Genomic DNA, 26348 nt, shown 5'->3' on the forward strand with positions numbered 1-26348 from the left:
ATCGACTTCAACCTCGGGGAGTACGCTTAGGGGGACCCAACGGAGTGCAGGGACCTCAATTCCGTGCAATTTGGCATAGCGCCACCTACTGGCAACACAAAAAGTGGTTTATCTTGAGAACCGTTCATCTGATCGACTTCAATCTCGGGGAGTATGCTTAGGGGCACCCAACAGAGTTGAGGGAGCTGAATTCCGTGCAATTTTATATAGCGCCACGTACTGGCAACACAAAAAGCAGTTTATCTCAAGAGACATTCGTCCGATTGACTTCATTTATCTCGATAGCCATTCATCTGATCGACTTCAAACTTGGGGAGTGCGTTGCTGGTAACCCAACATAGAGTAGTGGCAAATTTTGTGCAATTCGGCACAGCGCCACCTACTGGCAACATAAAAAGCAGCTTATCTCGAGAGACATTGGTCCGATTGACTTCAAACTTGGCGGGTGTGTTGCTGGGAACCCGAGAAATTACAGTGGTAAACTGTGCAATTCAACCAATAAGATCACAGCTTTCACATATCATCAGGACTGATTCAAGATTCAAGATTCAAGATTTTTATTGTCACTCTGTAGTACAAGTATCACGTGTGAAATTATTGTGCTGTGGACTCCGTTTACAACATAGTACAAAATAACAGGGCATATGGGTGCAGGAAAACAAGAGACACAACAAGCAATAAGGCAGTAGAGTGATAGGACAAGTCAAAGACAGTGGCATATTCACTGCACATAGGTGCACATGGCATGTACATACTTTAAACATACTTAAACATAGTTGACGTTCTGTTTGCACAGGTGCAAATAGCATATACCTAATTAGACATACAATTAAACATTAGACATACGTAATGGTAGCAGCTACAGTACGGTACAGTACATCTACTACACTATTTGTGTATGTTAAGGAGTCTCGTGGCCTGCGGGAAGAAACTGTCCCTCAAGCGATTTGTGCGTGCTTTTGGGACCCTGTATCTCCTCCCTGAGGGTAACAGGGAGAACAGGCTGTTGTGGGGGTGGTTTGTGTCTTTGAGGATCTTCAGGGACCTCCTGAGGCACCACTGGTTATACAGTTCTTGCAGTTCTGGCAGCTCACATCCTGTTACGTGTTGGGCCGCACGCCTCGTCCGATCGACTTCTGTATGTCTGCCCTTCGCGTATCTTGAGTGTGCTTAGGGGGACCTGACGGAGTGCAGGTCCCCCATGGGGTGGTGCATGGGGGGAACGGGCACTGCACTAGTTTCTCCGAATTCCAAAATGTGTGTATTTTTGAAGAACTTGGCCCTGATAGAAAACTAGAAGGGAGCCATAGTATATAGACCGCGTTGATTTTCTGTGAGACTGTGTTGCCAGCCAGCCACACACACACACACACACACACACACACACACACACACACACACACACACACACACACACACACACACACACACACACACACACACACACACACACACACACACACACAATTGCCTCCAATGTAAACATATGTTTTCCCATGCCAATAAATCCCATTTGAATTTATTTGAATTGAATTGAGAAAGAGACCCCTCAATTCTGTACAGGCCTACAGGCGTGAGTGTGGAGTGAAATAAGGGAAGGAAAAACAACAACATACTTTTAGACATTTATTGATTTATTTTTACTGATGTATTTTTCAATTTCAGTTACAGAAGTCACATTTTCTTAACATGTCTTTCAAGTCAGTCTGAACAAGTTTTGAAGTCTGATTTTCCCAATCTGTCATTTTCCCACTTAAACTCCTGCATTTCTGCCATTTTTTCCTCCCGCGTTATCCTCCAAGTTGTGCCAACAGCAGTGGCAGTAATGAATTCAGGGCTTGGTTTTGGTTGTTTTGGAACGGGAACTGAGGCTGCTGACCGAACTGAGGCTGCTGACCGAACTGAGGCTGCTGACCGAACTGAGGCTGCGTAAAGAATGGAAACTGAGGTTGCGTGCCGAAGGATGGGAACTGAGGTCTAAAACCTCCAAAAAATCGTGGTATCTGGAAAACAGTGTGAAGAAAACACGTTATTATTCACAAAAGAGTAGAGTACAGAATAGAGTATTAGTCAATAGGTAGAATTTACGTAGTATAAATCTTGTGCCCAGCTGACCTCATTACTGTCTGAGCGTTTCACTCGGTCCTTCTCCTCAGACACCTTTAGTTTAGAAATGAACAATTTTCACATTATGAGCAATGTACAGTAAGCAACAATCAACTTAACACAACCCTGTCAATTACAGAACCTATAATGCATGGTTGCTGTGAATATTTGTTGACATGGAAACTTACAGGGAAGGAGGAACTTAGTGCTATGAAGCACACAGCCAGGACCAGCAGTTTCATAGCTGAAGTACACTAGAATCCTCTCTACAGAAGAAGAAAAAAGCGGTGAATTCATTTGTACGAGCTGAAGGATATAATTCTGAAAGTGAATAGTCTCCATTGATAAAAAAAAAACATCTTACCTTGAGTCAAAGAATAATGGTAATGTCGTCACGTTGAGCGTCTGGTGGTGATCTTGCCGTGGTCTGAGATATGTCCACTTTATAAAGAAAATGTCTGCCCTCAGTCGTCCAATCAGCTGTCAAAGGTGTTGTCATTTTCTATTTGCTCTAATGGTGTGACTTATGATGAAATTATCTATTTGGAGGATAATCCTAAAAAATGTTATCCACGGTGCATGTAACTAATCTTACTGCTGTTAGGAAACTGAAGTGCTGTTGACTGGATATGATTCAACACTGGGTTATGTTGCTTGTACACACCTGACTGATTGCACAGAAAAAAATGCTTTTAAAATGATAGTGCCAAATTAAGTCCGTAGTTGTCAAAATGAAACCACTTTTCCAGACTGTTATTTGAATATTGAATTATAACACTTTGTTTGGCACATAAAATGCAGGTGCTCAAAATTGTCAGCTGCAACAATACCGTAGGTTTAAATTAGATGAGGAACATGATGTGGTGCTGGATAGTAAGAAACCAAACATGCATTTAGTCATTTGGACTGTTTTCTTTTAATTGATAAAGGAACTGATATTATTATTATATTATACTGGTAGACCCTCCTGATCACGTGACCACATTCTGCTTCACTGAGGTTGCTTCACGGGGCTCTCTAGGATCACAGGTCTTGCTGCACAACGCATTATTCATACTATTTCAACCAGTAACATTGAAATAGGCTATGGCCACCTCTTCTGTGTGAGGTGTTATTTGTTCATGATTTTTGTTTTGTTTTCTCCAGAGATTGCATTTACTCCACTGAGATTTTGTATTCTTCTAATGGTGTAACAAATGATGAAATTATGTTTTTTGGGGGGATAATCCAATAAATTGTACACAGTGCCGTAAAACCGAGTTGAACTAATCTGACAGCTGTTGGGAAACAGTGAAGCGGTGTTGACTGGATATGATTCATGCACACATGGGTTATAGTGCTTGCACAAACCTGACCTGATTGCACAGAAATATGTGCGTTTAAAATGATAGTGCCAAAAATAAGTCCTTGGTTGTCAAAATGAAACCACTTCCAGACTGGATGATGTATAATTTGAATATTGAATTATAACACTTAATTGGGCACACATAACATGCAGGTGCTCAAAATTCTCAGCTGCAACAATACCGTAGATGTAACAGACAGTAGATGAGGAACATGGTGTGGTGGAAGAAACCAAACGTCCATTTAGTCTTTTTTTTTCTCATTTGTGATGGAACCGATATGTGACCATAATTATGATGACGTTACACCAGTATTGTTGTTTATGTTTATGGTTGAGACAGGAAGGAAATGAACAAACACAACTACTGTATTCACCCTGCCTATGAATATACAGTATAGTGGGTGTTTAGTTGCACAGTACCCACAATCACAGTCTGGAAAGAAAATCCTGTGCAACACGGTTCAAAATGAAATATGTGAAAATGAAAATCAGTCAGATTGACCCCGAAACACATTTATACAAAGCTACAGCTCTGGAGGTAGAGCAGGTCGTCACTAATCGCTTTGGATGAAAGAGGTCGGTGGTTCAATTCCCGGCTCCTCCATTTTGCATGTCAAAGTGTCCTTGGGCAAGATACTGAACCCCAAATTGCTCCTGGTGGTGTGCCAGCACCCTGCGTGGCAGCTTGCCACCATTGGTGTATGAATGGGTGAATGTACCTACTGATTGCAAAGCGCTTTGGATAAAAGCGCTATATAAATGCAGGCCATTTACCATTTACCATACAGAGCTTCGGGCAGCTGAGTTCCAAACATCGCATCGCTCCCTCCTCTCCGCCTCCTGTCCAGATCGTCTCGCCCCTCCACCGCTACGTGGACTCAAAGGTTGATCATCCCGATCGCGACTCTTCTCCTCCCTGGTGCCACAATGGTGGAATGAACTTCCCCCTTTGGTCAGACCTGCTGAATTGCCACCAATTTTTCGTCGTAGACTAAAAACCCACCTTTTCGGGCTACCCCTGGGCCCTTCTGGAACTGACCCCTTTTGATATAAAAAAAATCACTACTAATGTTACTTGTTACTTCTCAGCCTAGTTACTAATGTTACATATCGCTTGTTCTGCCTCAGACTACTTTTTACAAAGTGCTATTCCAGTCCATCAAGATGTCTTACTGTCATTGGATTGTGTTGTATGTTTGTTTTTCTGTGCTCTTGACGAGATGTGATATTGTACGTCACTTTGGACAAAAGCGTCTGCTAAATGACATAATGTAATGTAATGTAACACACTGTTGGAAAGAGGGGAATGTAAGCTTTCTGGTGATATCAAAATTAACTTTATACTCCAAAGACTGAGTGAGGTGCACCCCTTTATGTCTTGGCTGTTTCCAAACTATGTTTTTGAGAAACACGGCCTCAAAGATTGACAAAGTAAGCTAGTTCTGCTTGTCACCCTACCGTTATGAGCTTTAAAAGTATATTTAACGTTTGAATTTCACAATAATCTTTACACAGAATGAAAGCCAAGGCTATTTAGCAAAAATCTGGTGAAACCCCATAACAGCCAAAATCAATATATTTTCATAAAATCACGTTTCTACATAAACGGGCCAGTGCTACATGTGACTGATTTTGTCAGAGCAGGTCACATATTCACTAATGATGGGGGGGGGGGGGGGGGGGTAAAGTTTGAATATGGTTGACACAAATATTCAGAGTAACGTAGAGAAGTTGGGGTATAGGACCCGAAAAGCCTTGGCTTCTTCCTGCCCCTTTTCGAGCAGTGATTAATATTTATCGACACAGTTTGTGTATTTTTGTTTGTTTTACTGAGATGCTTTTGTCTTTTTTTTACTCTTGTTTTTTTTATGTATTGTTTTAATATTATTGTTTTTTTTAACTATTTGAAATTAATTTTCAAATAAAATCAAAATCAAGTTAGAGAAGAGTAAGCTTGGGAATTGATTTTGTTGTGGTGAACTTCTAAGGTCACTAAACCATTGTGAATGAGTGAGACTGGGGCACAAGTTTATGTTCATTCTTACATTTTGCTTGGTGAAACGACTGTGTGTGGGAGGATGTGGCTTGAGGTAACTGTAACTACGGTATACCAATTACTGTAGTGTAGAATAGTTCATCCATTTGTGTGTGTGTGTGTGTGTGTGTGTGTGTGTGTGTGTGTGTGTGTGTGTGTGTGTGTGTGTGCGTGCATGCGTGAGTGTGTGTGTGTCTGTGTGTGTAAACAGTAAACAGGCCCGTCTACTCTGGGCTTTAGACCAAAAACAAAATGTGTGTCAGACATATGAATTGACCAATCATGGACCCCCTTACATATTTCTGTGATGTACATGTACAGTCACAGAGCAATGATAAACTCTCTGTATACAGTGAGCCCAATTGAATTGAAATAATTATCCGAATTCCAAACGTGTAATTTTGAAGAACTTCGCCCCAACAAGAACTCTTATTCTCTATTCTTGGAGAAAAAAGTGAGTGTGCCACACTTGCTGCCATTTGCAGTATACAGTGGAATCCGCTTATAGTGATCACGGTTATAGTGATCAACCGCTTATAGTGATCAAAAAGCTTGGTCCCGAATCATTCGTATAGAAATGCTGTTTAAATAATTTGCTTCTAGTGATCTCCGCTTACAGTGATCATTTTGGGCCTTGTCCGTTTAAAACTACAGTACTTAAAAAAAACAGTTGGAGGCCTAACTTACTATGGATTTTTAAAGTCAATAACATTCCTTTACGTTATATGTACTGTATTCATGTATTACATATACAAGACATATAGATGTAATCTGCATGAGAAATAAAAAGAACAAAAATGGGTTATAATGATCATCCGCTTATAGTGATCAATTTGACCTGGCCCAAGGTGATCACTATAAGAGGAGTGCACTCACTGTATAAGATCCTGTGAAAACCTGAGACAGGAGAACTAACCTAATACCCTGGAGTTTTCATTTGTATGATTGTGATTGATGTGTATATATTTTATTAATTTCACTCTTGTCAGATTTAACCCTATTTGCAACACATAGAAATACAGTTATTGGTGCTGATGATTCTGCTCTTTAGATGCTCCCTGGATTATTATTATTAGCCAATCAGCATGCTAAGCTAAACAGGGGAGCGCAATGCAGAACCCCCCCCCCCCCCCCCCCCCACACACACACACACAAAGCAAAACCTTGAATAAAAGTTTCTTTGAGACTCTGAACTAGAAAGGTGGAGGCTGTGGTGGTAGAGGCAAAGTTTTGCCAGCAGCAGCAGCAGCCTAGCGGCCTATGACTTCCATGTCCTGCATGAATAACTTGCTGAATTTGATTACAGCATTGCATTATTACACAGCACATTTCTTTATTCTAGTGTACCTTTAATTGTATGTATTTTTTTCACAGTTGCTTTGGAAATGTACATGTTTCCCATGCCAATAAAGGCCATTTGAACTGATCTGAATTGGGAAAGAGGCCTTTACTGTGTTAATCAATTCTGCACCTACAGGCATAAGCATAATAAGATATGAAAAAAGGGAGAAAACAACATATTTCTTTATAGATTCATTGATTTATTTTGACTGATGTATTATTATGTTTTCCATTTGAGTTACAGAAGTCACATTTTCTTAACATATCATGTCAAAGACTAAACAAGTTTTGAAGTCTGAGTTTCCCAATCTGCCATTTCCCCATTCTTTCCTGGCATTTCATCCTGCATTATTTGACAAGGATTGGCAGGAGTTGCCTTATGTTGGGTTGATTGTTGGGGAAGAATGATGGAAACTGAGGTTGCTGACCGAATGATGGAAACTGAGGTTGCGTGCCGAATGATGGGAACTGAGGTTGCGTGCCGAATGGGAACTGAGGTTGCGTGCCGAATGATGGGAACTGAGGTATAAAACCTCTAAAGAATCGTGGAATCTGGAAAACAGTGTGAAGAAAACATGTTATTATTCACAAAAGAGTAGAGTACAGAATAGTGTTAGTCAATAGGTCAAATTTTTGTAGGTAAGAAAATCTTGTGCCCAGCTGACCTCATTACTGTTACTGTCTGAGCGTTTCACTCGGTCCTTCTCCTCAGAAACCTTTAGAAATGAACAATTTTCATATAAGCAATGTAAGCAACATTCAACCTCATACAACCCAGTTAGTTACACAACCTATAATGCATGGTTGCTGTGAATATTTCTTGACATGTAAACTCACAGGGAAGGAGGAACTTAGTGCTATGAAGCACACAGCCATGACCAGCAGTTTCATAGCTGAAGTACACTAGAATTCTCTCTACAGAAGAAGAAGAAGAAGAAGAAGAAGAAGAAGAGGAAAGAGAGCAGTTAATTAATTTATATGAGCTGAAGGCTGCATTCTGAGAGTGAATAGTCTCCACTGATGAAAATCTTACCTTTAGTCAACGAAAAATGTTGTTGTCACGTTGAGAGTCTGGTGGTGAAGTTTCCCTTGGTCTGAGATATGTCCATGTCCACTTTATAAAGAAAATGTCTGCCCTCAGTCGTCCAATCAGCTGTCAAAGGTGTTGTCATTTTGTATTTGTCCGAATGGTGTGAAACATGATGAAATTGTCTATTTGGGGCATAATCCTAAAAATGGGTGTCCACAGTGCATGTAAGACCTATCTCATTGCTGTTAGGAAACAGTGAAGCGGTGTTGACTGGATATGATTCACGTACAGTGGGTTAAGTTGCTTGTACACACCTGATTGATTGCACAAAAATGTGCTTTTAAAATGATAGTGCCAAATTAAGTCCTTAGTTGTCATAAAAGAAACCACCTTTCCAGACTGGATGATGTATAATTTTGAATACTGAATTATAACACTTTGTTTGGCACATACTGTATAACATGCAGGTGCTCAAAATTCTCAGCTGCAACAATACCATATACATTTAAATTAGATGAGGAACATGGTGTGGTGCTGGATAGTAAGAAAGTAAACATGCTATGCATTTAGACATTTGAAATAATTTATTTTCATTTATTTTCACACATTATGATTATGTTACCCTGGTAGACCATTCTGATCATGTGACCTCACATTCTGTTTCACTCCACAGATGGATCTGTTGGGGCTCAGTATTGTTTATGACTGATTAACTATTTTTTTCCAATATTTTATTTTAAATTTTTTATAGAACACAAACAAAACAAAACAGACACAAGAAAAGAAAAGAAAGAAAAACATACAAACATAATCAACATTCAATATTAAAGTGGTGCTACCAGCCACCTAATGTGCTTATGTGCTTGTAAGCGATGTACTTGCGATCTCATGCAAGGGGTCTATGGGAAACCAACCAGGCGAGTAACCCGTCGCCCCTAACCTTATCGAGGTAGGCTAAAAACAGGTCCCAGATAGTTAGAAATGTTCTAAGTAAGTTGGTTCTCATGAACCGGAGTCTCTCTATCCGTATAACAGAGATCATGTCCGTCAACCACAGTTGGAAAGAGGGTGACGAGGGGGACTCCCTCATTGTCAACAGTTGTCCCCAGTGTCAGAGATTGTTGCAGAGCTGTAGTGAAGTTTAGAGAGGACTCCGAGCAGCCGAAGATGGCGGGTTCTGCCTCTGGCTGAAGGGGTATTTCGTAGGCCTTAGACTAGAGTACCAGTCAAATATTTTGGCCCAGAATCCCACCAGTGAAGGGCAGAAACCAGAAGGCATGAGACACACAACTATTCACCCTTCCATGCCTATGATTATATCTGCCCTTTTCACAGCAGCCGTTTTGAGGTGGTAAAGCAGGAAGTAAAACAGGTGTAACCAATAACATTAACGAGGGCCATGGCACTAGAACACCTAAATGGAATGGAACCATCATTAATGGTATCGGTTATACCTGCTTTACTACCTGCTTCCAACCTTTTGATGAACGGTCAACTGCACAGATCAGGATGGCTGAGGCTCCAACCCTCACCCACCGGGAAGGAGATGCAGTCAGCTCACAGTGCTGCTGCTATTGTTGCGGAAAACCTCATTTACCCTTTAGTAGGACTTAAATAAATCACCTTTAATCACTGTTAATTAAAGTGTAATCTTCAAAACTATTTCAGGATCCGCATGCAACGAATGAGTCAAAACGCGGTTATCAGCATCATGATGATGACATCATGATACTGATGACATCATGTAACAAAGCAATGATAAACTCACCGTATACAGTGAGCCCAATTAGATCAAAATAATTCTCAAAATATCTTTAATTGTATGTACGTCCAAACACGTGCAATGTTGAAGAACTTCGTCCCAAAACTCCTCTGTAATCTAGAAAAAAAAAAGTGTGCCACACGCTAGCTGCCATTTACAGTATATAAGATGTGAAAACCTGAGACAGGAGAACTAACCTGATAATAATACCTCAGATGTTTCCTTTAAATATGATTGATGTAACAGATCAGGGAGTCTCCAACCCTTCACCATGGGGGCGTAGCTATGGGCAGTGCAGGCAGCCATGGTACAGCTGCACTGGGGCCCGTGGCCCCGACCTGTTCCCCCCGAGGGCCACGGCCACCCCATCATCCACAATATACGCCTCTGTTCAAAGTCAAGAATGGTGCCTTTGCTATATATATACCCTCAAAAACGGAAAGCAATTTCAATCGTGGTGTCTTTTTCTTTTCTTCTAAAAAAAAAGTCAGCAATCTAAGACAAAATGGTATGCTTGTTATTCTACATAAACTATAAATAAAATGTTTAATTAATGACTCATTTCTTTTGTATTTTTTATAATACAGATACATAGTATGCAGTGATGATTGCTGGGTAATATGCAAATGTTGTTGTCCAATGTCAATTTGCCCATGATTCCCCTAACTAAAAGCCCAAAAACCCATTAAAAATGTTCCATAAACACCTCAATCAGCTTAAACAGGCCCCAAACCAATTGAAATGTCAATCGATTGCAGAGGGTTTAAACCTTTTCATAAACCGATCAAAAGAAAAAACGTTACCATGTCGTTCTGCGCATGCCCAGCTGTAGGGCCCGGTCATAAATAGCTTGCACTGGGGCCCGTACGTCATGACCACGCTACGCTACTGACCCTCACCCACCATGAAGGAGATGCAGCCAGCTCAGTGTACGGTGCTGCTGCTATTGTAGAGGAAAGCATAATTTACCCTTTAGTAAATCACTTTTCGCCAACACTTTAAATCCATTTCCTGCACAGCTCCTAAAAGGTTTCCGCTGACAAACTAACGGGATGCTTTTATTTGTGAAGTACGTGTAGGAAGTGAAACGTGTTTGGCTTGATTAGCAGCACGATTAGCTACTTCTCTCACTGAAACAAGTTGAGACAACATTTGGGGATATTTTGAGTTATTTTGGCTACTTTTTTATTGGCTTGTGATCTCCATCCTGAAACTATTTGTACTCTGAGTCGTTCACCCTTGTTGATTGATTCAGTACCCACCTTGGGCGTGTCTTGGCAGGATAGAAAAACCTAGAAGGACTAAAGTACCTTAAGACAAGAAGGCAAATTATATGATTAAGATTTATGAATTCAGATTTAAGAGTTATGATTACGATGTAAGACTTGTGATTCAGATTTAAGACTTGTGATTATAAGATTTAAGACTTATTTCAGCATGATCTAATATGTGGTATGGTATAAGATAGCCTACTGATTGTTGTGCATATCAAAGCATGTTCCATCTTGTTCAGATTATAACAGAGATCCATCCGAGAGTAAGAGAGACCCCATTTACACCTCGCATTAAAATGTGTTTTAGGTGATCGGAAAGGAAAGTGCTTGACCACATTAACCTGATTACATTTACACCTGGTATTTACAGTATATGTGTCTCCAGTTGAGATCGGGACTCTTTTGTCTGCCTGGGAAGCACTTTTATAAAGGCAAATGCAGTAGTTTGCATTTATATAGTATAATGGAAAAATATCCAATAAAAAATTGTAAGCATTATAACAATTTTAATTTTCATATATATATATATAATGTGTGTGTGTGTGTGTGTGTGTGTGTGTGTGTGTGTGTGTGTGTTTTATTGGCACAGCTCTGTGTGTGTGTGTGTGTGTGTGTGTGTGTGTGTGTGTGTGTGTGTGTGTGTGTGTGTGTGTGTGTGTGTGTGTGTGTGTGTGTGTGTGTGTGTGTGTGTGTGTGTCTATATCTTAGAGTGCATCTACAGGCATAAGTGAGTGGAGTGAATTAAAAGGGATGGAAAAAGGAGAAAAACAACATAAATTTGCAAATTTATGGATTCATTTTTACGGATGTATTTCAATTTCAGTTACAATAGTCACATTTTCTTAACATGTCTATCATGTCTAAGTCTAAACAAGTTTCCCACTTTGCCATTTTCCCCATTTAATTTCCTGTATTTCCACCTGTATTTCCTCCTGTATTTCCATTTTATTTATTCCCTCAATTAGCAGGAGCAGCAGTAGCAGCAGGAGCAGCAGTAGCAGCAGTAGCAGCAGGAGCAGCAGTAGCAGCAGTAGCAGCAGGAGCAGCAGTAGCAGCAGGAGCAGCAGTAGCAGCAGCAGCAGTAGCATTCCTGTTGGCAATATTTGCCAACAGGAATGGCAGTAAGAACGACATCATATCGGGTTGATTGTTGTAGTATGGTGAGAACTGAGGTTGAAATCCATAAATCTGGCGCTTCACTCGGTCCTTCTCCTCAGACACCTTTAGAAATGAACAGTTTTCATAATGATTAGAAGCAATGTAAGCAACAATCAACTTAACACAACCCTGTCAATTACAGAACGTATAACACATGGTTGCTGTGAATCTTTGTTGACATGGAAACTTACATGGATGGAGGAAATTAGTGGGATGACGCACATAACCAGGAGCAGCAGTTTTTTCATGCTGAAACACAGTAGAATCCTCTCTACAGCAGAAGAAGAAAGAGAGCACTTAATTCATTTATATGAGCTGAAGGTTGCATTGTGAAAGTGAATAATCTCCACTGAGGAAAATCTTACCTTGAGTCAAGAAATAATAATGTTGTCACGTTGAGAGTCTGATAGTGAGGTTTGTGTTGGTCTGAGATATGTCCATGTCCACTTTATTAAGAAAATGTCTGCCCTCAGTCGTCCAATCAGCTGTCAAAGGTGTTGTCGTTTTGTATGTGTCCTAATTTTGTAATTATGATGAAATTATCTATTTGGGGGATAATAATCCTAACAATTGTTGTCCAACTAATCCCACATGCTGTTGGGAAACAGTGAAGCGCTGTTGACTGGATATGATTCATACACTGCTTGTAGGTTACACACCTCTCCACTCTGGAGAACTGGTTGCCCCTTGCAGGACTGTAGCCGCATATCATTTAATTATCTGCCGGGCAGAGATGGGGACTTGGACTTGTGAGTGACCAAAGACTTGAGACTTGACTCGGACTTGAGCTCAAAGACTTGAGACTTGACTCGGACTTGCAAAAAATGACTTGTGAGCATCTCTGCTGCCGGGCCACAGTCCCTTCCCCGCCGGTAGACTCTCGTGCTGCTGAAATGGTGTCCTGCTGTCGAAATAAGAGAGGCTATTTACAAGTCTCCAAACAAATTTCAAAACCGGTAACATCTAGTTACATAGATGGAACACAAATGGACAGCCACTCACTCACTCACTCCCACACACACACACACACGCACGCACGCACGCACGCACGCACGCACACACACACACACACACACACACACACACACACACACACACACACACACACACACACACATACAGAGCTGTGCCAATAAAACACATACCCAGACAGAGGCGTCATGCCCATTGAATCATACCCACTGAATCTTTTTTGTTTGTTTGTTTGTTTGTTTTTGCAAAATTCATGGCGGTCATTATAGTAGAGCATTTCAAACATGTGGGATAGTTGGCTACTTGTACCAGGCAGCTAAAGCATTGCAATGTTAGCCATCCCTATGTTGTTTACATGTCATGTAGAGTTGTTATGGCAGTGAGCTGAGGTTATACTGAGCAACACACTGAATTCCATTTGATGTCTCCAGGTCAAGATGCAGCATTGTGGATATAGGGCTCTATCTTGGTACAGGCGCTATCCGCTTTTTGCGCTTTGCGCCCCTGTTTGCGCCTGCCTTATACTTTCGTCTCTGCAGGACGTTAGCACTCCGCCCCGCGCAAGTGTCCAGGGGCCCTACCTTGGTACAGGCATATCCCCTATTTGCGCTTGCGCACCTGTTTGCGTGCCCTAGCGATAGCAGTCCGCCACGCGCAAGTTTCCACCATCCCAACATCAACCTGGTCAAATTCAAAAGTACACATTTTATCATCCATGATGTATTTTTTTATAAGCACCTCTGAGTTGGAATTAACAGTTGTGTCCATGTTCTCTCTTAGCTTGGAAACCTTGTTGACAAAATAATCATTAACACGTTCACTGCCAACGACGTGTTAACACGTTTTCAGAATCCAGCTGTTGACTGCCAACGACGTGTTAACACGTCGTCAGAATCGATTTATTTTTTTTGATGGTGGATCGTTGATCTGGCCCTTTTGCATCTCCTATAGTGTTAGAGCCGCCGGGCGTGTGCAATCCATTCCGCCGACCCACTGAGTGGCGACGGTGCTCAGACTATTGAGAGCCAAGCAAGCCAAGACAGCAGCATGGAAGCCATTATCATGAAAATGGATTGGCGGAGGCGCTTTCGTTTTCGCGCTGATTGCTGGCGGTGCGGGATTGCAAACTTGCATGGTGGATTGCGGATGGAGCACACTTTGAGGCACGCAGCATAAATATGACCAGAATCGCAAAAGCTCCATCAGAGCTCTCAACCAAAACTCCAAGAAGCGAGCGAGTCCAACCAGACTTCCTCAAAGAGCGGCCGCGCAGACAGGCTCACAGCCGCACAGCGGCAGCGGGGCAGTGAGACTGGTGACAAGCTTGTGGTGCAGCAGGCCATTTTGCCTTGCAAAATAGCACCAAATTGGAAACAGCCATAAAAGGCTTTTAGAATGGGATTTTCAACCCATTCTTTTTTGTTTCTTTTTCGCTCTAATTTAGAGTAATTTAATTTCTATTCAGAAATTTATTTGAGAGGTCGAGAGTATGAGAAAGTGCATTTGCACAGGTAGGAAAGTGCTTGTGACACGGCGCTGCAGCCAAGAAGAACGCCCACGGAGGGAGGAGTTGAGCAGAGGGGAGTTTCCTGCTGTTTTGTTTAGGTCTTACTGATGCCAAAAATGAATGGTTAAAGTGACTGTTCTATCGAATTTCACAAAAAGCCGTTTATCTCTGAATATTTTTTCTGACGCTGAAACCATGCTGTATTCAACTGCTAATGCTTACATAACTACTAACTCTACAAACTAACTCTTTTAGACAGAGAAAGCACACATTCTATTAGTTCTTTTTAGATGATTGGTGTTCACGAAGTCCTAACAGAAAAGAATCCTCGGCTCTTGTAAAATGAGCCTAGAATCCTCAAAAACCCCTTTTGAGATCTTCAGATTTGAGATTCAACAAAAGAGGTGTGAGCCCTCTTTTTTTTCTATTATTTCATTCAATACATTCCATACTTTTTTTTACCGTCATTACCACTGTCAGAAATTCTCTGTTGATAATAAGTTTTCTTATTTACTCTGTTCATTTTAGTCACTTTGGTTTCTTAACATATAATAGTGCTTTCTACCATCAGGGGAACCAAAAAGAAGAGCAACCCGCTTTGCATCATCTCTTTGAGACATTAAATTCTTCAATGTGATGTCTATCCATGGCACACTTCTAGCTTTCTAGCTTTTTTTTAACAAGGTATGATTGTTAACAATTTTCATAAAATAATCCATCAATGAATTCAAAGAAGACTCAGCATCATCAACTGCACACACATCAGCCCATTGGATATTACTGAGTTCATTAAGAAAGGCCTCTACATTAATGTCTTATATGATCTTGTAATGACAATTTTGAGAGTGGCCTTAGGTAACGTTGTTCTCCTGGGGACGGCAACAAAGTTATGGTGACTGAAGCCAGCTAGGACATACACAGGTGTCGAGCCCATGTCAGGATTGTTAGTGTAAATGTGATCAATACATTTGGATATTTTGACCCCAGTATTATTTACAGACATTCTTGTGGGTTGGATAGTTGAGATAACCCACAAGTATCAGTTATGGACCAGCCTATTCTTCAGAGGACAATTTTCACACATGGCTTGTAATAGCTGGCAATAACATTTTTCATCAACCCTGTTATCATCAACCCTGTTACCATTCTAGGGGAACAGGGTTGACAAAATTATATGATTTCGTGTGTACATGGAAATACATTCACATTAAAAGAACTTATTTTTGTCAGAATAAAGGGAGATTGCCTCCTATGATAGAAATCTGTGCATGCGTCTTGACTGATACTCCCCCCTCCACACACCCCACTTCCCTTCTGCTTGGGAAGCACTTTTATAAAGGCTATCTCCTGTTTCCTGCCAAAACTACACTGCTGTAACATCTGAGTGTAAACAGAAGGGCTCGGCATTGTCATGGCAAATGCAGTAGTTTGCATTTATATAGTATTATGGAAAAATGTATATATATATATATATATATATATATATATATATATATATATATACAATCGATATACAATGATATACAATCGATATATATATATATATATATATATATACCGATATATATATATATACCGGTATATATATATTTCAATCATGAGAGGCCAGTTGGTAGGATTTAACAAACTTTATTTAGCAATCGGCATGCATGGCAAATGCTTTGGCGCATGACTCCATTGGCCAGTGGCGCTGCTCTTGAGGCAAGAGGAGGGCATCTGCAAGAGGAGGGCATCTGCATAGGCTGCATAGGCTATATATATATATATATATATATATATATATATATATATATATATATATATATACATATATATACATTATATATATATATATATATATATATACATTATATATATATATATATATATATATATATATATATATATATATATATATATACATTTTTCCATAATACTATATAAATGCAAACTACTGCATTTGCCATGACAGTGCCGAGCCCTTCTGTTTACACTCAGATGTTACAGCAGTGTAGTTTTGCACTCTAGCTTAGAGTGCATCTACAGGCATGAATGAATGGAGTGAATTAAAAGGGATGGAAAAAGGAGAAAAACAACATAGATTTGCAAATTTATGGATTTATTTACTGATGTATTTTTCATTTCAGTTACAATAGTCACATTTTCTTAAAGCAACTACAAGCAACATTTTCAATTGTTATTAAACAGTCTAAATTTAATATTGATGCCTCACAATCTTACCTCTAATAGTAAATGAGTGTTGTCTTGATGATTATAGTCTGTGTGCGGGCCGGGCAGATCAGGAAGTGAAATGAACCGGTTTACGTCAGCCACTTCGGCCATAACCACAAAATTACAAAATTACTTTCAAATGAACTGTTAGAATATAACGAGAGATGTTCGCAAGAGCAGAAAGTAGCGAGGAAAGCTGTTTTGGGTCTGTTGCTACGGCCGTAAACCGTTTCGCTCTGCCTAGCAACGGTTTACAGCTGCCGTAAACCGTTTTGCTCTGCCTAGCAACAGACCCAAAACAAGAAGGATGGCTTTCCTCGCTACTTCAAAGGGTTTTATACTCTCGCGAACATCTCTTGTTATATTCATTATATATATATTTATATATACCTCCACTTCGTTATATAACAGTTTGTTTGAAAGTAATTTTGTAATTTTGTGGTTATGGCCAAAGTGGCTGCCGTAAACCATTTCGTTTCACTTCCTGATCTGCCCTGCCTGCACACAGACTATAATCATCTAGACAGCACTCGCCAATTCACTCGGCGTTGGTCTCATCTACTATTAGAGGTAAGATGTGAGGCATCGATATTAAATTTAGACTGTTTAATAACAAACGAAAATCTAGCTCGTAGTTGCTTTAACATGTCTATCATGTCTAAGTCTAAACAATTTTGAAGTCTGAGTTTCCCAGTTTGCCATTTTCCCATTTAATTTCCTATATTTCCACCTGTATTTCCCTTTTACTTATTCCCTTTATTATTTATTAGCAGGAGCAGCAGTAGCAGCAGGAGCAGCAGTAACAGCAGGAGCAGCAGTAGCAGCAGCAGCAGCAGCATTCCTGTTGGCAAGACTTATCAACAGGAATGGCAGTAAGAACGACATCATATCGGGTTGTTGATTGTAGTATGGCGAGAACTGAGGTTGAAATCCATAAATCTGGCGCTTCACTCGGTCCTTCTCCTCAGGCACCTTTAGAAATGAACAATTTCCATATTACAAGCAATGTAAGCAACAATCAACTTAACACAACCCTGTCAATTACAGAACCTATAACGCATGGTTGCTGTGAATCTTTGTTGACATGGAAACTTACATGGATGGAGCAAATTAGTGGGATGACGCACATAGCCAGGAGCAGCAGTTTTTTCATGCTGAGACACAGTAGAATCCTCTCTACAGCAGAAGAAGAAAGAGAGCAGTTAATTAATATGCGCTGAAGGCTGCATTCTGAAAGTGAATAGTCTCCACTGAGGAAAATCTTACCTTGAGTCAAAGAAGAATAATGTTGTTGAGAGTCTGATAGTGAGGTTTGCGTTGGTCTGAGATATGTCCATGTCCGCTTTATAAAGAAAATGTCTGCCCTCAGTCGTCCAATCAGCTGTCAAAGGTGTTGTCATTTTGTATGTGTCCTAATTTTGCAATTATGATGAAATTATCTATTTGGGGGATAATAATCCTAACAATTGCTGTCCAACTAATCCCACATGCTGTTGGGAAACAGTGAAGCGCTGTTGACTGGATATGATTCATACACTGCTTGTAGGTTACACACCTCTCCACTCTGGAGAACTGGTTGCCCCTTGCAGGACTGTAGTCACATATGATTTCATCATGTGCCGGCCGGGCCACATGCAGTCCCTTCCCCGCCGGTAGACTCTCGTGCTGCTGAAATGCTGCTGTGCTGTCGAAATAAGAGAGGCTATTTACAAGTGTCCAAGCAAATTTCGAAACAGGTAACATCTAGTTACACAGATGGAACACAAATGGACAGCCACTCACTCACTCACACACACACTCATAGCACATCATAGCATGTGACCTCCCTGTTTTTAAGTTAAAACAGCCCCAAAATATGGTGGGGATGCAATAATCATTTATGCATGGCGCAAACGGGATTTGGGCGGTAACCACCAGAATTATTCACAGGTGTGGCCTGGCAATGCCTGGGCGTTACATCAATCAAACCAATCGGATTCCCGTCTTGCTGTCCCTGTAATACAGTTTGCGTGAGGCATACAGTATATGCTGTAATTCTCCCCATGCGTAATTTGGATAGGCCTATCCCCATTGACTGTATATATTATCGCTATCTCATGACACCATCACATCATATACCTGTTAAAAACATGTGTGATTGTCAGGTGTCAGAGGACACACTATCTCATGCCTTCTGGTTCTGCCCTTCATTAACGGGATTTTGGGCCAAAATATTTGATTGGTACTCTAAGGCCTACAAAATAACCCTACAGCCAGAGGCAGAACTCGCCATCTTCGGCTCCTCAGAGTCCTCTCTGAATTTCCCAACAGCTGTGCAACAATCTCTGACACTGGGGACAACTGTCGCCAAAAGACTAATTTTGAAGGAATGGAAGCCCTCCTCTTCACCTTTTTTTCAGGTGTGGCTGATGGACATGATCTCTGTTATACAGATGGAGAGACTCAGGGCGCTGAGAACTGACTCACTTAACAGGTTCTCAATTATCTGGGACCCATTTTTGGCCTACTTTGACGAGATTAAAGGTCCTTACACATCGGGAGCGTTTTGTTCGTGCGATTAATTTGCACGTCAATAATATTTACCGAACCTATATCAGTCAATGCATACCAACGGCGAAGTTTCGCGGAGCGTTATTGCGGTGTTTATTTTTTCGAACCACGGTCGATTTTTCAGAAATTCGCTTCCAACGTGTACACATCTGTGGCTGTGATTGACAGGTGGGTCAAAACTCGCATCGCAATTTCGTGCCGTATATTCGCATCGCTCTAGATGTGTAAGGACCTTAAGAATGACAAGTGACTGAAGTTGGGGATGACGGGTGGCTCACCCGGCTGGTGTCTCGTGTGCCCCTTGTGTGGAATCCCGTTCACATAGTCTCTTGCAAGCACATGCGCACCTTAAGCAGCTGAGTACCATGTTATCATGTCTTGTTTTGTCTGGTTTGTTTTTCTCTTTCTTTCATTCTTCTTGTGGCTAGGCTTGTTTGTCTTGTTCGCATACTGTTATATAAAAAATGAAAAAACAACAACAACAAAAAACATCTGTGATTTGATGCAATTCGGGTTATTTTGTTGACTGGGGTGGGCCAATAGAAACGGCGTTCCTCTGCCTTTCCGAAGCCCTGCCACTCCGAACGTTAACTTCCATTATTCGGACTGGCGGTCGTTCACCTTAGAAGCCGCAATGCCGACCTTAGGTTTAGGCGTGGGGGTGGGAGAGGTTAGGTTTTGGGTTAGGGTCTGGGGGAGGTTAGGTTTAGGCATGGGGGGAGGTTAGGTTTGGCGTGGGGGCTGGGAGAGGTTAGTGAAAAACGGGGAATATAGACCCCCTTTCTGAGTGCCGATATTTCGGAGTGGCAGAACGTCGGAGTGGCAGCACGTCGGAGTGGCAGCATGTAACCATAGAAACGTGTTTGCAGCGGGGAAACGGCAGAGACAAAAGAAAAGATGGGAGGATTTAGGTCGCTTTCACATATAAGCTGGTGGAGTCTGTGATTCGGGGGGGTGAAGTTGCAACATTGTTTCATTTTTCATTTGGTCCGGTTCACTTTCACACATGCAATTTGCCACAAGCACCAAACTTTCTGAACAATATCACGTGGTCGAAACAGTCACTCGTCTATTGGACAGAATATAGAGGAGAAATCTCATCCTCTTCTGCTGCCTTGCCTGCTGAGGGCTGAAGGTGCGTTCACACCGACCTATTAAAGTTTGACGCTGGCGTCGAGTTTACATACAAAGTCAATGCAAACGAGCGATTGAGCGTATATTCGCCTGGGAGAATAATCGCTGGGCGTCCGAGCGGCAGAGACAGAGCGACAGGGAGAAAATACGCTCGTCGCTCAAGATGAAATATTCCAACTCGAGCGAAAATACGCTGGCATCAGTCGCTCGCTGTTCAACGCTGATTGGCTGCCGTGTGAGAGCGAGTCAAGGATCACTCTGGCTTGGAACAAACCGCTGGTTTATTGTGTGGCAACAAACCGCATTGACAGGCTGACAGCTGACATGAAGTGAAGTCTGTACTACCGGTATGCAGCTCGCATTAGGAGCACGCTGATAGGCTTAGCTTGTAAACAATGACGGTGGCTCGTAGTGGACAAACAGCATGACATTGCGTAACGTTATATCCCCCACATGTCCGTCATTTCGTGTGCCTGTTGATGAGCGATTTAAACAGAGCGACAGAGCGATTCCAAAGGGTTGACTTGAGCGACAGAGCGAAAAATAAATATCTCGGTGTGAACGCTCCTTGACTGAACAACACAAGTGAATCCGCGAAACACAACCCATAGAGAAACACCACCTTTATGTGATCTTGGGATTTCTGGTTTTACTTTGGTGTTACTATCAAATAAATATTTTACAAGAATGCGCCCAATATGAGCAGCAGATGACGAGGCAGCGAGCTGTTGGGTCCAACATCATTCTGCAGATGAGACGAGACAGGACGAGCGAGGCAGCGTGGTGCGCACGGACCCGTGTGCGCGCCGCAGTGTTTGTTTTGCTTGTCTTATTTGCTCTTGTGTTTGGTTCGGTTTGCTTTCCCACCACAAACGAACCGCACTAGTGTTCACTTGCAAACAAACCGAGACCCCCATTTTCAAGCGGACCAGAGTTTGCTTGTTTTTTCCGCAACAGTGTTCGTTTGCGCTTTCACGCCACCCCAAACGAAGCGCACTATTCAAGGAAACGAACTCTGACGTCACGCGGTTAAAGCGGACCAAACAGCTATGTGAAAGCGACCTTAGAGTGGACTCAATTAAAACTCGGTGAAACAATAGTGAGAGCTACGTGCCGAGCACAGAGAGGGATGGAGAGAGCTTGTCGACAGATCGTATGTGGTGCCCCAACGACCTTCCGGGTTATGGGATAGGTGAAGGTGTCCAAGTTTTCTCAATTCGTTTGCCATTAACCCCTCTTTGCGATGTGATACAAGTTTCTCAGTGAATTATAGTTGATTGCCTCACTGAATAATCTGCTGGTTACCCAATTTTAGCAGCAGAATTTGATGTCCTGCCGTGGCACGGCCGTGCGTAATGACGTTTCTCCGCTGCGCAGCGTGGAGATTACGGTGCGCTCAAGCGCAGTGGGGTGTGGGGTAGCAGTGGGGTATTTTTGTGCGTAAGAGGTGCTTTTCAAAGCTCTTAGCGACGATAGGAGAATGCCATCTATGCCCCGCATTCTGCATGGAAATGCCTGGTTTGGCATGTGGCACGCCTACCCCATGCATGTCCAGTACAATTATAACAGGCATAGAGGTAGTAGCATGGCAGGGAGAATACAAATGTGCTTGTGCATGCTAACCACTGCACCAAGAGAGCTAGCTCCCTTGGCGGAGCTGATTAGCGTGCCCCGAGTGGCACTCACGAGGACTCACATTCATTCGGTTACACGTGCAGCGTTAAACGAGCGCAAACTCTAATTACCGCTTTTGCAACAATAGGGCCCTAGTCTGAATAACGGTGAAGCAAGATTTAGCTATATTTCAAGAAAAGTGCCAGCAGTGTAGAAGCTAGTGTAGAAGTGAGTGACTAAGCTAATACACAAATAATTGACAAAAATCTCTAAATAAATAGTATTTGCCCTAATGAGAAAAAGAGCAAATATTGATGGTTAAAACTGAACAATGAAATCACAACAGTCTAATCCTAATGTTAATTTAAAATGAGATATTCCTCTAAATCTGGCTTCAAATGGCAAACATTTGAGAAAAACAGCCAACAAATTTAAGGTCACCCTGGCCAGACACATTCAGCCACACACTCATATAGATGCTCAAACAATCAATCAATCAATCAATCAATCAATCAATCAATCAATCAAGCTATCTATCTATCTATCTATCTATCTATCTATCTATCTGTCGATCTTTCTTATTATTTTTGTTTCAATGTTTGTTTCTACATTTGGTGTAATGTCAGGAATGATGCTATGCTAATGTGATTTTCATATTGTGATTACTTATGTTACTTGATCTATTAAAAAACAATTTAGACTTTTTCATTTGTGAAGTTTATTCAGCAGATAATACAGAGTACAGCATGGTTTGCATGCACTACAGTGGATTGTGGAAGGATTCTGGTTAAGATAGTAATGGATAATTGAAAAAAGAAAACAATCAGATTCTTCGGTCTTCTTCGGTCAGTAAAACATGAAAAGCGTCTAAAAAACATTAAGACACCAAGATCTTGAGGAACACCATAGAAAAATTATTGCTGTGATTGATATATATAATTGTTTTGTCGATTGGGTTGCGAGCATTGGGTGGAAATTGCTCAGAAACCCCCTTATTGTCAATACACATAGGAAAGCCATACATCCCCTGAATACCCTAGGTCTCTAGTTTGTGGTTATAAAGTTTCATGAGGTTGTAATTATCCTAGAGGTCACAATAGGTCATTTTAGATGGTGAAGCCAAGTTTCAAAAATGTCTCACTACAATGAAATGGCTACTATGAGGACTAACATCACCATAGATGAATACAATAGGGCTAATTGAATCCACAAGAGTCTCAGCTTTCCAGTCATACCCAATTTATGCAATTCCAAGACTGTTTAGGGACTCTAGTATGCAGAAATATTCAAATATAATAGGTGAAAATAACACATTATACTGCATGCAAAAACTACATGGTGCATGAGATTAGCATAAAGTGGGCATGTCTGTAAAGGGGGAGCCTTGTGGGTACCCATAGAACCATCATCATTCAGATATCTTGAGGTGAGGGGTCAAGGGACCCCTTTGAAAATGGCCATGACAATTTTCCATCACCAAACATTATTTAGCTAGTATGACATGTTTGGTACCAATGGATGGGTCATTTCTTCTAGTTTCTGATGATACCAGGATCTTCACTCTAGCTTTTAACATAAGCCCGCTATCGCCTCTGACAGACAGTAATGTGGGCCACTTCCGGGATTTATGCATTCAAAAAGTGTGTGTCTGGGGAGGGCATGTCCACCGTGTCCGTAGTGGAAATTTCACCCTTGCAACCATGCTGATTGTCATTCTTGATCCCTGATGAATTTCTTTTATTTGGGAAAAGCAGCCGGGACAGCGGGAGCTGGAGCCGGATTCGTAGCCATAGCTGCATTCTGCTGCCGCAGCAGAAGGAGGAGCTGTAGCAGCTGCTGTCGAATTAAGGACTGACTAGGCCTACTTATCTGAAAGAAAAGAAGAAAAATGTCAGTTCATAGTTCAGTTGTGTTTATAGCCCCTTATCACATAAGCATGTCTCAAAGGGCATTACATAGCATCAGCACAGTGTATACTACATCATATATCTACACACAACATAGGTTACATACCATACATCATATACATACTACACATTTTACTAGATTATATACATTACACAGCATGGGGCCCTATTCTCCCACAGGCCTTCGGCGCTAAAACGGGCCTTAAACGCAAAAAAACGTGCCTTGCGCCTGTTTTGGGACGATATCAATATGGCTTTACGCTGCCAAATGCGCTTTAGGCCGAATGGGCGTGGCGCAGTCCCAGAATGGGCCAAAGTGGGCGTGTCGGCGCTAAATACCTATCTTCCGAGCTGGCGTTAATTTAGCGCCTTGCGCCTTTGAAAAGCAGGCCTATTCAGTGGGCCAGTCCCTCCCGTCTCTCCTCTGTCACTCTTCTCTGTGTCACTCTCTCCCTCTCTCCTACTGACAGGAGCAGGCATTGGTGTGCGTTTACCAGTTTATTGTGAAATAAATCCTTCCGCGTTGAGTTACTGTCACAAGCCTGTGTGACAACGCGTCCAGCCTGGGTAAAACAACTCCGTGTACCGCTTTGAGGCTGCAGGCAGTCTGACAGGCACTGTCTCTCTCTGACTGCCTGTGAATGCCCCAGCATGCAATTGGGTACTCAATTTCGCTACTAAATAGCAACCAAATGAGGCGAAATAGATATAAAAGGTCGATCTAAAATAATGTGTAATGGTAACACAGCCTGCAATTGTAGAACATTTCAATATTGGACCAAATAAATCATCGAAATTAAAACACCACCCTAAGTGAAACATATATGTCCTCCTGGGCCTATATATATCCTTTGTCGATATAACGTCATTTAGATAAGTGTCAGCGGAACGCGCTTCTACTGTCATGTGCTATACTGTGATGTCCACTCCAATAACTTTGTCCAACTTCACATTTAGTTTTACAATAAAAACACATTTATGCAATGACTTTACATAATGTAGGGTATATTTATGTGCATCATTCTACCTGCAGCAGGGGAGAGAAAACGATATCGTTCTGAACAAACTTTCACCAATATAAAATTAATCTCATCATATAGGGATAGGCTATATTTTTGTAGCTGATGCCTTTAGAACGTTATTTTCACTTTGATCTTGCTATAGTGTAGCGTATTTACATGCTTGCAGTATTGAAACTGCAGTTAGATTGGTTTGAGAAGCAATAATATGGAATAATAGCCTATAATGCAGACAGACAGACTGGATGAAGGGAGGGGGGGGGGGCAGAGCGTTTGGCTTTCGTCTGGTTTTGCGGGATCACTGGAATTGGAGCTAAAAAGGCAAGCGTGCGATTCGTTTATTGCAGTTATCCAATGAGCATGACGGTGCATAATTTTACGCTTAAAAGGCGTGGTTGTAATGGTTGAGGCTGCATCTAGCGCCAGCACGACGATATCAAGTGCGCTGGTCCACGCCCACTGATTTGAGCTGCGCCAGCCGCTCGGCCTAGAAACAGCGCCGATGCAACGATAGGGACCCATATCTTTAGACTGGGGGAGGAAACTGGAGCACCCGGAGGATCAAACCCACACAAACACAGGGAAAACATGCAAACTCCACACAGGAAGGACTGGGTGGAGATTCAAACCCACAACCTTCTTGCTGTGAGGTGATAGTGCTAACCACTGAGCCACTTGGGCTACATTCACACAGCAGGCAAAAGTGGCCCGAATCTGCACCCCCCCCCCCCCTCCCCCCTCCCCCCCAGTCACATACACAACAGATGATCCTCAAAGGGTTTTCCAAAAGGCGATCAATCGTATTTAAATATTGAAATCATATAGAGAGAGAATCAACACACCTCGTTGGAGCCAGAATTGGAGGATGAGCGTACAAATCGCTGTTGTTCATCTTCCATCTGCAGAAAATCCACAAGTTGTAAGTTTGATATTGCTTGAATAATAATAATACATAAAAGAGCATTATTAGTTACTTTGAAAGTGTCAGACTTACGGTATAAGCCAAGGTTAGGCTCAGGAGGCAGCCAAGCAGCATTATCTTCAGCATGATTTCAGTTACCTCTGTTGGAAAAAAATAGATAAAGCCTGGTCAGATGAACAATTTGGTCCATAATGGCAACAAAATCACCATTTCACCAACCTTACATAGAATAGTGCATATATTCCAGAAACAATTACCGTAAGTTCTCACAAATGTCAGGAGATTGTCGAGCCAGGTAGTGTTGAGCTGTTGAGCTCTTCTTAAATACAGCTACAGGGTATGACGTCATCTCATTACCTTGCAACATTTTTGGGAAAACTCTATTACTTAATATTAGGAAACGTTTCATTTGAGAGAAAGGCGTGGCTAATAATCAGACATACCAACCTCATCTAGATAGT

The 26348-nt window shown here is 41.6% G+C and overlaps 1 protein-coding gene and 3 long non-coding RNA genes across 5 annotated transcripts; all 4 read right to left on the reverse strand.

The window, feature by feature from the left end:
• Positions 1-1622: 1622 nt before the first annotated feature.
• On the reverse strand, positions 1623-2537 carry LOC310775374 (uncharacterized protein). The gene is made up of 4 exons (XM_083635526.1): positions 2471-2537; positions 2295-2372; positions 2116-2160; positions 1623-2003 (listed from the first exon to the last, which is right to left on the reverse strand). Exons 2-4 carry the CDS (start codon positions 2346-2348, stop codon positions 1791-1793), a joined length of 312 nt encoding a protein of 103 aa, XP_083491652.1. The 5' UTR covers positions 2349-2372; positions 2471-2537; the 3' UTR covers positions 1623-1790.
• A 4558-nt stretch (positions 2538-7095) lies between these two features.
• LOC310775377 lies at positions 7096-12478 on the reverse strand. Of its 2 annotated transcripts, XR_014552658.1 has the most exons (4): positions 12417-12478; positions 12243-12322; positions 11777-12114; positions 7096-7136 (listed from the first exon to the last, which is right to left on the reverse strand). It is a non-coding gene; the product is annotated as an uncharacterized lncRNA (long non-coding RNA). The 2 variants fall into 2 exon arrangements; XR_014552659.1 differs by lacking the exon at positions 7096-7136 and having other exon boundaries at positions 11690-12114.
• Positions 12479-16486: 4008 nt separating this feature from the next.
• LOC310775375 lies at positions 16487-18077 on the reverse strand. Its single transcript, XR_014552656.1, has 3 exons — positions 18008-18077; positions 17838-17917; positions 16487-17713 (listed from the first exon to the last, which is right to left on the reverse strand). It is a non-coding gene; the product is annotated as an uncharacterized lncRNA (long non-coding RNA).
• Positions 18078-22748: 4671 nt separating this feature from the next.
• On the reverse strand, positions 22749-26195 carry LOC310775379. Its single transcript, XR_014552660.1, has 4 exons — positions 26145-26195; positions 25960-26027; positions 25808-25864; positions 22749-23908 (listed from the first exon to the last, which is right to left on the reverse strand). It is a non-coding gene; the product is annotated as an uncharacterized lncRNA (long non-coding RNA).
• Between the last annotated feature and the right edge of the window lie 153 nt (positions 26196-26348).

The sequence above is a fragment of the Poromitra crassiceps genome (genome assembly GCF_964638095.1).
Source record: "Poromitra crassiceps genome assembly, chromosome: 4".
Classification (NCBI taxonomy): Eukaryota; Metazoa; Chordata; class Actinopteri; order Beryciformes; family Melamphaidae; genus Poromitra; species Poromitra crassiceps.

Excerpts from the sequence above, each read along its gene's own strand:
- LOC310775374 (XM_083635526.1), bottom strand. The coding sequence starts at position 2,348 with ATGAAACTGCTGGTCCTGGCTGTGTGCTTCATAGCACTAAGTTCCTCC. Across the intron at positions 2,161-2,294 it reads CACTAAGTTCCTCCTTCCCT|GTGTCTGAGGAGAAGGACCG; the intron begins GTAAGTTTCCAT and ends TCTAAACTAAAG. Across the intron at positions 2,004-2,115 it reads AACGCTCAGACAGTAATGAG|ATACCACGATTTTTTGGAGG; the intron begins GTCAGCTGGGCA and ends ACTGTTTTCCAG.